At 40.0% G+C, this 11,975-nt stretch overlaps 1 protein-coding gene across 2 annotated transcripts in view; it reads right to left on the minus strand.

Moving 5' to 3' along the window:
• Nucleotides 1-2,662: 2,662 nt before the first annotated feature.
• Nucleotides 2,663-11,975, minus strand: part of LOC142571796 (cell division cycle protein 27 homolog) — a 60,894-nt gene continuing 51,581 nt past the window's right edge. For both annotated transcript variants that reach the window (XM_075680417.1, XM_075680416.1), the window contains exon 16: nucleotides 2,663-5,974. In XM_075680417.1, the coding sequence (XP_075536532.1) occupies nucleotides 5,853-5,974 (122 nt within the window). In that variant the 3' untranslated portion in view covers nucleotides 2,663-5,852. The remainder of the gene's footprint in view (nucleotides 5,975-11,975) is intronic.

Genomic DNA, 11,975 nt, shown 5'->3' on the forward strand with positions numbered 1-11,975 from the left:
GCTGCTGTCTGCGCAAACTTATCACGCCGAGTGCTTTCTTTTTTTTGCACCCGAGTGCCTTTTTGCGTGTATTTTGTAATCATTTTAATTTTTCGTTCATATCTGCGTAGGAGTGCCATGTTTACGCCGCAAAGGAGCAAACCTACTCTTGCCGCCAGCGCCCGCCCATACCTTGACCGGCGCTTCTCTGCTAAGTATATCGTGTGGCTTCTCTCTCCAGTTACATAAAAAAAAATACAATTTGGTAATACTTTAGCTTTGTATCTTTCTAAGCAGGTCACTGAGAGAATTTCAAATTGAGAGGGCCCCATCGAGTAAGGCAGTTCGTTGGCATGGACAGCGGAATTGCACCGGTGTGAAGCAGCGCCAACTCGCGCTTGTATTCACCCGTGCCTTTGACGATCTCTTTGACGAAGGTGAGCATTTTCCTCAACAATTTCACAATTGCCCGTCATAAGGCTATTTTCGCGGCAGTTATTCGGCGATGTCGCGTGTATTCAGCGGTACCAAGATCACTACAATGTGCGTCCTACATCGCTCCGAACAAAATGAAGCTGCTACTTAACACAAGCTCCGCTTCGTAACTGGGCCTCGTTACGCTTGCCTGCGGATCGCAACCTGCTACGTATGTAGACTGGGTCGTCCCAAACTCCACTAACCTCGTGTACATGACCGCTCTCATGGAGACCAGCGCCTTTCCTGCAGCCTTCACCGCAGATGCAGTCTGGCACGCGAACAAAGTAGAAATTACAGCCGCGAACTTCAGCCATCGGTGCTGCAAAAGGTTGTAGCCTGCTATTGCACCCAAGCGTGTTTTCGAAACCGCCCGCTAGGTGGCCATCAGTGTCGCCTTTAGTTTTAGCCTTTAGAGGCGGCGCACTACGCGTATAGCCCGGCTGTGTTTTTGCATTGCCTGCCCGCGCTCAATCTGGTAGGGAATCTTCGGCGGGTGCAAGGGTTATGCGAGACGGTTGCTGGTTGCACATGCGCTGTCTGCCCACATGCCTGGTGCTGGAGGATTTCGGAGATGCACTGAAGCGAGAGGCAGCCGAAGCGTTTGCTCCGCTCATCACGCCAGCGTTGTAGCGTTACGCCTTGCTACTTAATTAGTAAGTGTATGTTTACTGTAATTAATTCGGCCAATAAAATTTAAAAAAAAGACATTATGGGGTTTTACGTGCCAAAACCACTTTCTGATTATGAGGCACGCCGTAGTGGGGGGCTCCGAATTTTCCCCCTGATGAAAATGCACAACAGCCAAACTTAACAAATCAAGCACAAAGTGTACACCGATAAATGTAGGTTTTCATTGTTTTTGATCAATCAAGCAGCCAAAACCATATTTTTGCCCAAACGTGCGCACTCCACTACTACAAAAACATGCAATAAATGACAAAAGGTTTGGTTTTACTACATTGTTTTATTAAGCTTATATACAGATAAAAATATATGCATCCTAGCAAACATAGAAAAACTGACTTCATTTCCTAAATAAAGTAAAGCAATATGCAGAAAAAAAATAAAGGAGGCAAGTCTGAAGGAATCATTGTAAAAACATCAATTCAAGTGACAATTATGCTACAGGCAACACACAAGGAGAAAAGAACTTAGGTTGCCAACAAAATGTGCACTCTGGATGTTTTCCAAGCAACAATTAATGAGAAGAAAAAATATCAAAGAAGTGATGACCTGCAAAAATATATGTACACGAGCTATACAATATATCCTATGTAAATTTCGACACGCGCATTGCATCTTGGCCAAAGAAAGGGGCACTGTTTTCACCACATGAACACGCGCTATACAGTCACTGTTAGCTATCTGCCACTCTAAAATGACTTCCATCTCCTCAAAAAAACTGACTTCCAAAACACCTTCCCGCCCATTTATGAGAACATCGTAAAAACTGCAGGCAGCTTATCTGGCTTCACACGATGCGGTTTCCAGTTTGAAAATTTAGAAAAAGATGAAGAAAAATGCAAACTCACTTTTCACATTGATGTGTACCACTTTCGTAATGCAACACTAACTGCAATCAGAGGTTCTACTGGCAGTACAGTAACGACCAACAGCCTCACAATACAACTATAATTGCACACAAAAAAAAAGGCTTTCCTTAGGCCACATTCTTTTAATTTTCATTCTTCAAGTTTGTGCCAAATCAACCGTGCTTATCTTGAATTGCAGTTAAGCAGTAAAAAGGCGTTACAAAATAGAAAGCAGTTCACAATTAAGATAAACACCCACCCATAAATGCCTAGTCCAAACTTCGGCAGAGCTCCAGCCATAGCAGGCAGCAGAAGCAGTGTTGAAATGGCCTGCAGGTGCTTAGACTGAAGCCAATGCCTCCTAGTGCACAATGTCTGCAGTAACGCAAAGTGGCGTATTGACAAGCCACACCTTATACAACCACTGCTAGGCAGATAATTTCAATAGCTATTCTATCATTCTGTTAGCAGTCAAAAGATATGCATCAAAGTATTTGGTGCTGAAATGTTGCAAGCTGTTGGCGGTGTCCCGCATGTTAGGTCCACCACAAACAAACAAACTGGACATTTGTTTTGCACATTCAACCTACTTAGCCACATGATTAATTATGTGACAAAGGCACCCATTTCCACGTACACCACCAGCACCAAAAATACTTTGTTGGCTCCCCCCCCCCCCCCCCCCCCCACTGTAAGTCATCCCACTAGAAACAGCTAGGCTGGTTGCTTGAACACCTGATTTAGTTTATTATTACACTTAATGATAGTAGTAATATGCCTCCTAGGGAATGTACGGTACCATTTAAATAAGGCCCCAAAATGATCTATGCTAAGATAATAGCTGTTGAAGTCATCTACACAGGCAGTGCTTGTACAGGGTACAGGGTACAGGGCATGCCATGCAAGACTGCATGGCATGCCAGATTGACATCAGAAAAAGCAGCTACAAATAGACAGCAATATTCTTTATGGTGTGCTGAGGAGGCATCCCATAGAAAGGCAGCGTAAGCATAAGCAGGTTGAGTAGTACAACAAATATTGAACGTTGTTGAACTACAAGTGGCTAATACCGACCCTTCACTTCTAAATTGAGCTAGGTGACATTGTGGCAAGGCAGAGTCCATGTAGCCAAACATGGATACAAGCTACATCCTCGCCGACTCTTTTTTACAGTGAAATTCTCACGATAGCACAGCGAAGAACAAGAGCAACAGAAATGTCCATGGCCCTTTTTTTTTCCGTTGAGGCAATGTTTCCAGCGCTTCTGGAAATGTTTAGTTTCCTTATGGATAACGGTAGTACATTTTCATTTCAATTATGAAATGGTGTTCTGCCTAACTTCATCAAATGCATAGTAGTCTTCAGCCGCAAACAACCTCGCACGCATTACATACAAGTGGCAAATGCACCGCATTTTTGCTTATAAGTGCGATGTGATACATGGGCTTAACTATAATGATCTGATCTGGACAAAGCATGTCATCTAGTTTTCACCCCTGTCTAACCCTGTTTCGACTCCCTAATGGGGTATTCACACGACAGACCAAACTCCACCGTTGAGCATGACGTGGCTGAGCTGCAGCAAATTGCACCGCCAGAAGCTTATCTGCTTTGTCCTCGTAGGTGCCGTGTTTGGGTGGCACTAAGCCACACGGTGTTCGTCTGCAGATCTTGGTGTGTTGTGTGAATACCCCAAATCTAGCAGGGCATTACTCATCAAGATGAACTATATAAGCCAGACTTGAGAGCGTGTGCATAACTCGTTCCTACACTGTTGCTTGTGCCCAGCCTTTTTGTACACTTATTTATGCTTCAAGTGCAATCCTAGCCATATCAGAGAGAAAGCAAGATGCAATATCAACACCTTCAAAAGGCTGCAAATGCCTGCCATAATATGCTAATATAACTGGGCTTTCTTTGTTCAAGTCAAGAACTACAATGTGTCCGTAGAAGAATGAAGCATAATAGGTACTTCATTAAACCAAAGTTAGGCACCCCCTTATATATTTAGGATTTCATTTAAAAACATTTACTTCGCTCTTTCTGAACACCTGCCACTTAGATTCTGAGCACACCTCCTTATCTAGGATACAAGACTTGGGGGGAAGGGTGCACTTAAATTTGGATTAATATATGATAACAACCTGAGGGTTCCAGAATGGGATCAAGGACCTTGGACTATTTGCAGCTCTAACTATACAGCCACCCAAACAGTGTTGGCAGCGAGTCTGAAACTGAAAAAAGCGAGAGAGAAAAAATTGTGTAGTGAAGATGCATGCTCCGAAGTCACATCGCCAGTGCAATGCTAAATCCTGGGCTGGAGCCTGGCTTTGCTCAAACTAGAGTGTCGCATCATCCAGTGTTTATACCTGGTGGTGCAAACCTTCTATGTGCTCCGCTAACTTTTCTAAAAACAAAATGCAGCACCAAATGTGTCAGGTCTTAGCTAAGCATACAATGGCAACACAGGTGCTTGCTGCAGTGTATGATGGTCTGCGTTATACCACAAGCTTGTACACACAAAGTGCATAGGAAAAACTTTCTGGTGCATAACCATTCCGAATTTATTGAAAACTGCCAGCCTCTGCTTAAAAGGCACTGCTTGAAAACAAGAAGCACTTACTATACACAAGTGCTCCTTAAGATATAGAACATTACAAAGACAAACCAATTATTGAAAGCAAAGGAAGCTCCAGAAATGCTGGAAACACTGTCCCTTGAGAGAGGCCAATGAAGAAATTTAATAAGACATCTAAGGTCACTGTGCTTTCCTGCAACAGATGTACCAAGAATTACACCTAACTAGGTGCCAAATCTGTTGGCATAGTCCAATAAAACTGAAATGCAAAGGTCTAAAAAAATTAGGGTACCGTCCATGCAAGTCAGTAGAAGAATGAAAAACGACGAACCAGACAGCCCATAGCACAACAGTGTTTTGTTGCCAATGTATACAGACGGTTCTGCCACACAAAAGCAGAGGGCACTGGACAGCTGGGAATTGTTACCACCTTCATCTATTGCAATCGCTTGTGAAAAAAATGTTTCCAGGAGAATGCAAACACTCACGCTGTATATGCAAAGTGTACAGGGCTTAGTGTGTGCTTCAGTTTTGCAACACAAGGCAATTTACACAGGAATGCAACTATCCCGTCTAAAGAAAACTACATGTACCATAAGCCTTGTATCCAAAAATCTCGTTGGATATCTTGCAGATTGAAGCTTCCAAAAGACAAATTAAGGTCTAACTCTGCTTACGTACCAAATATCAAATTTTGCGTCTTATATGAATGTGTCCAGCTAAAGGTACAATGGCTTTCATTACAAAGCTTACAAGTATGTTCCCACTACTGATCTGTTCCCTCTTAGTTCAACACATTATTTTGTTGTTTTGATTTTTCATGAGAAAAAAAAAAGGCAAATGCATAAGGAGAATCCCACAATGGTGTGTTGCCAAAACTCCACGTCATGACATTGTCTGCGAGATGAGCACTGAACTATGGGCGGGTGTGAGCAAATATTACACCTGGCTTTTTCAAAATGCCATAGCAGAGTGGGGCAACATTGCACACAAACACACACACGCACACGCACACAGAAAAGGATGCAACCAACCAAAACAACTTAATTAAAACAAAGTCATGCCCATGGGAGAAAACACTCTTTAAGGAACTCGCATCAACTGAATTCACAGGATGAGGCCCTTGGCAAATGATGTGAATTACAACGCAATGGTACAATTTCTCAGTAAAACAGCCTAGTCTCATCTCTTTCCTTCAAATGTTCACCCCCAAAAGTCTCTCATAGACACTACCAAGAAGCAACGCACAACGCAGTTTCTCATGCCCAGTGCTGGCATGTATGGCACTAGAATCCTTCATCACTTTCCATTGACTGAAGCTGCATGTCGTTCAAGTCTGCTACGGAGCTCCCATGCGAGGATTCCGGGTCTATGGGATTCGACTCGATGCTCCCAGAGTCGTCAACCGCTGAAATAGCAAAATTCAATGAGGTAACTACTTGGGTTCGCACAACCCTGAGGCAGCAAGTCAAAAGAGGACGCAACACACTGCCTTGCTATAACCACTTAAATTGGCACTCATTAAAGATGCACAAATCACATACTATCAAAGCCAAAAGTTGACAAACTGTGGGATCCAAGCAAACATAGAATTTCCAAGCAGTTTTTGACTACAGCCAGTAAAACTCTACGACATAAAACTGTATGATATCAAACTGTATGCTATTTGCATATTACCAGTACAGGCTGGAAATCCGAATACCAGGGTGCATGCCTGGGCTGTGGAAATATTCAGCTTTTCTCTTAGATCCTGTGGTCCGCAAACTTTTGATGCCAACTGTAAACTTTCTTAAAGGCAATCTCTATTGAAAAAAATTCTCTGATAAGCTATAAACTGTTGTGAAACCTTTATGTAGTTCCTCATATATTCCAGTACACTTCTATAATTAGGCCAAGTTCTCACAGACAATTTCTCATTATCTCTTTATGTTAATGTTGAGGAAGCCCATTTATTTGAATTTAGGATGCACTTGTGCTCTAACTGCTGGCATGTTAGAATAAGCACAGATGAGTGTCCTGTGTGTGCCTAGAGCCCTACACAGTCTTACAATGATTTCCTTTGCAGCATCTGTGAACATGCAGCAGACTCCCTTTAAAGAAATTGGACCAAGATACAGAACTGTTCAGTTTATTGGAAACTTTTACTTAACACAGTTTGTCCTCAAGTGGTTAAAATGCCTAGCATCACATACCTCTCGACTCATTGCTAGAGTTCCACGTTCCAAGTTTTCATTTCTGAAATCAGTGTCTTTTACTATGCCTTTGTTTCAGATAAAAGCATACCAGCATTCATAGGCAGGTGTTTAACAGTTTTGCAATATCTGTAACATCTCAGGGAAAGGGTAGCCTATTAGCCTATTTGCATGCAAATAATGCGACCACGAATATAATGCAAGATGAGGAGGGGACTTTTGTCCTCTCAGAAAAAAAAAATATATATATATATATATATATATATATATATATATATATATATATATATATATATATATATATATATATATATATATATATATATATATAATGATTCAAACAATAAATGATGCCGCAAATAAGCAAGAAACAGATTATAATAGTTAGTGATATTAACATTAATTTAGTGGATACTGATAATAGTTCAGTAATATCATTAGCAATTGTTTTGCTGGATTTGGGCTTCAGTCTTTAATTACTTCTACTCGATCTACCGCTTCTAGAACTAACACTCTTCTTGATCACGCCTCAAGCAATATCGCAACATCGCCAAGTGCAGTTGTCATTGACATGTCTATCACAGATCATCTTTCCATTTTTATTACCTTCGCCACAGAAACACCTCACTATGACACTAGTTATTTCGCTTCCAGCTTCGACTGAGATAACTTCGTTAATACAATAAGTTGCGCCAACTAGTCGTCAATTAATACTGTATGTGGTCCTGAAAAGTTCTGCTCATTATTTTTGAAAGCTGTTTATGCTAGCACTACAACTGTCAAATGCAAAGAGTTTAAATTTCCACGTAATCCTTGGATAACAAAAGGTTTGTTAACCAGTATGCATAAAAAAGATCATCTTTACAGGAAGACTAAAAACATCCGTTCAATGTAAGTCTAGCACATCACTATAAAAGACACAATACCATGTTGAACAACCTACTGAAAAAATAAAAACGACTTTATTATGACAAAGAATTCTGCAAGGCTAAAAATAATAAGAAGAAACAATAGCAACCTTTCAATGACTTTTTGAATACACCCCAGGCTATTATAACCATTGATAAAATAACTTATAAACATGAAGCTTGCACTGAATCGTCTTGTATAGCCCACTCATTTAGTAATTACTTCTATTAAGTGTACAGTAAAAGCCCAATAGCCTCTTCCTATCTATGTAATAGTTGCAATCATACATTCTTTCTTTTTCCAGTCTCAGCCAATGAGGTCTGTTCTGCTATATTAAATCTAAAAAACACTTGCCCTGGTCTAGATAATGTATCTGCCTATCACTTAACCCTTTCAGGGTCAATGACGTAAATATACAGCGCCGCGAACAAGTCCAAAATGGTAGCTCCCGTATATTTACAGTGCCGTCTGTACATTTAAAAAGCGTGCCCATTTTCTAACTTTTTCTTTCCCGGCATGTGCTGCCACTATGTGAGAATGCAGGGATTTTTTTTTTTTGCGCACCTCCCACTCTCGGTTTTCATTGCATGGTTTGTTTTAGAGCTAGTTTGCTCCATGCATCTATATAATACCGCTGTCGCGTTGGCATGCCGCGCAGGTGGGCAGCGGTTTGGGTTTTGTTCCGCGGGCGATTTCGGCTTCCTGCACTTGCAAAACTGATGGCTATCTCTTTACTAATCGCTCAAAGGCCGACTACCTGTTTCTTGCTCGTTTAGTGCTCACAGGGGTGTGCATAGGAAGGACGCCGCCGTGCATGCATTTCCTTTCCTTTTCCTTCCTTTTTTTTTTTTTGGAGACTCGCAAAAGCTAATCACTTCTGGGTGGCAATATGATGATTAGCGGAAGTTTGTTACACATTTTGCTTTTTTGACGGGCACACAGCCACACAGTTTTCTTGGGTGCGCTCACTTACACAGTTCGATTACGCCATGGACGTAAATATTAGTATAAGAGCAAGAACACTTGAGACTTGTGAAACACTCTCGTATGTGCATTTTTTAAGGCTTGAACTATGTGTATAACAATGCATCAAATTTTTAATTCTTATAAGTATATTTCCTTGTTTTATTGTTGTTATTCATGAATAAACAGTACATATTTACCAATGCAAAAGATTTTTTTCGGACTTTAAGGTCACCCTAGAGAAATTATGATAAAATTTTTTTCGAAATAGGCCCCTCAGAAGAATTGGAATCTGCAATTAAAAAAAAAAAAAAAAACGACCCCGGGCAGTCCCGTATGGCGAAAAAAAATTGACCCTGAAAGGGTTAAAACTTGTTGCTCCTTGTATTGCGAAAACACTGCATAATTCATCTAATTTTTAAAAACTCAGTACCTTTCCTGGTTCGCTTAAAAGGCAAAATTAATTCCCGTCTTTAGAAAAGGTGATAAATCTCTGGTGTCTAATTATCGTACACTCTCTATTTCGTCCTCCATTAGTAAACTTACCAAGAAATCATTTTTGAGATGTATAAACAGCTGCCTAACAAAGTTTATGTTGTTGAAACCTTGCCAATTCGGTTTCCGTCCTGGCAGTTTGACCAGGTTAGCTTTTATTGCATTAACCGATTACATAAGGTGTTCTATTGAAAGCAGTAATTTTGTTGGCTCAGTATTTTTAGGTTTTACTAAAGCTTTTGACACTGTTAATCATATCATTTTATTTACCAGACTAGAATCTTTAAGTATAACAGGTCCAGGTTTAATTTTTCTAAAAAGATTACATACATGACCGTGGGCAAACAGTTTGCGTAAGGGGCACTTATTCCGAGCCGAAAGCTTTTAATCAAGGGGTACCACAGGGCTCAATACTGGGATTCTTGTTGTTTTGCATTTACATTAACGACTTACCTGATGTTCTTAATCTTCCTGATGCTATTCTATACGCTATTTCCATGTCAGATAAGTCCTTAGCAACCTTACCCTTTAAACTGAACATTGAACAAGTGAAAGTTGTAGAATGGTGTCAGTTAAATCATTTAATTTTAAATCCCCTCAAAACTCGGTTCATCATATTTAAAACAAAGCAGAGGATGGTGCCGTGTATCCCCCTAGTAACCCCCGACAGTCACCTTATTCCTGCAGCGGACTGTGTGTCATTCTTTGACATAAAATTATATCCTAACTTAAAAGTTTACTAATCATATTGCATATGCTAAACAAAAAACAGCTTTCGGCATAAGAGCTCTCATTAAATCACATGCACTCTTTTCAGAACATGCATTATTATCTTTATAATTTGAGTTCATTCATAGTCCTATCACCTATGATATTGCTTCCTGGGGAAACATATAATTGCCACCTTTCGGCTATTCGACACATACAGAACCAGGCTATTCGCATAATCCCCAACAGTTCCTTTTACTAAAATGGCTGCTACTCCAGGCTAACTTTATATTACCTGTATCTGGCTTGTTTAAGTATCATTAAAGTATTCTCTTCTTTAAATTACTTAACAGCTTGCTTACAAATTTGCGAACGACACATTAATCACTAATACCAGCCACACTAGGTTTGTGCATAATTTCGACTTTTTACTACCTAAATGTAACATCAACTACAGAAAAATGACATCGTCATTTTTAGCATTAAAAGTATAGAATGACGTACCACATTCACTTAAACTAACATCATCCCTGAATGTATTCAAACATGAATTAAAATGTTTTATATTTTGTAAATAGTTTTATGCCCCATAACATGTATAATTATGCTCTTTGATATATGTATTTTTTCATTTGTTTTCTCTTGTCAATGTATTGTACAATGCACGTTCAATTGTTTTTTTTTGCACTTCTTTAATTTTGCTGCTTTAACCCACATTTTGTGTATGTATGTATGTATATATATATATATATATATATATATATATATATATATATATATATATATATATATATATACATACACAAAATGTGGGTTAAAGCAGCAAAATTAAAGAAGTATATATATATATATATATATATATATATATATATATATATATATATTTTTTTTTTGAACTGAGGGTCCCATTGCAGTCATTGACTTTGGTACCCTCGTCTGCATACCATTTGTTACTTACTCATTGTTATTGAACAGAGAATAAACTGAAATTGAACAATGCATAAAAGCGGATGCCAACATGGCTTTACTCATCGTACTATGAACTGTCATATCAAAATAAACTGAAAGGACAAGTAATGCACAATTTACTCATGACTGCTGATGTCTCTGTATATGTCGGCAAGAACGGCGTCATCCTCCATGCCACCAAGGCTATTGGACACGCAGCATTTGCAGCTGCTTGTCATTTTCATAGCTTCAGCAAGCTTACGTCTGTGCTCCTCAAATCCGGCCTGGGTCAACAGTTTCTTAAGGGGGACATTTTGGCAGAAGTTTTGGAGAGTCCATTTGGCGAGAATTGTTGCTCGCACGAGATGCCAACGCACGTTAACCCAGTGGGGCTTGAGCATCTCAAGTCACATTTTGTCGTTTTTGTATTGCGTAGTGTTTTTAAATAGTAACAGGGAACCAAAACAAGATTGAGTTGGTGGACAACGCCGGTATAAGATGCCGCCAGAGCAAGACAGGATGCCCACTTTGTGGCGCCTGCTGCAGGGAACGGCAGTCTGTTTGGGTTATTGCCTATTACATGACCACCGCAGCACGACACGATAAAGAAACAACTGAAACTCCGAAGCGCACGCAGCGCAAAGTCGAGCGCGCAGAGTTGAGCGAAAACGAAACATTTCGATCACTCATACTACTCAAGGGTAACGTCAAAATGTTATTTTTTTCTTAGAATCGAATAGAAATAGACAAGTAGCATTTTCTTCCGTCTTATAATCTAATGAAATTATCTTTTTAATACGTGTAGTTGAGTACTAGTGACAAATCATAATGAGGAGTGTTTTCGTCATCGGGCTAGTACCGGTATGTCGCTGGGGGGGGTGGGGGGGAGAGGTCTCAAATCGTGTCATGCATTTACCTCAATTTCTCAGGTACTAAAGCTCTGTTCGCTATTATATTGACGCCTTAGACGTTCTAGAGCATTGCTTTATCACTTTAACTTGACTTTCCGGTAACCTTTAGTGTCCCTTTAAGCAATGAGATGCTTAAATTATAGTGGCAGGCTTTTAAAGCTATTTCAGACATGGCTGTGGCGATATGAGCCCTTAAAGGCAGTTAAAGGCATTCATTTTATCGGACTGCCCGATTTTTCTGACGCTTTAGCAGTCCCTAGAAAGTACGAAAAATCCGACTGTG

The sequence above is a fragment of the Dermacentor variabilis genome, chromosome 2 (genome assembly GCF_050947875.1).
Source record: "Dermacentor variabilis isolate Ectoservices chromosome 2, ASM5094787v1, whole genome shotgun sequence".
Classification (NCBI taxonomy): Eukaryota; Metazoa; Arthropoda; class Arachnida; order Ixodida; family Ixodidae; genus Dermacentor; species Dermacentor variabilis.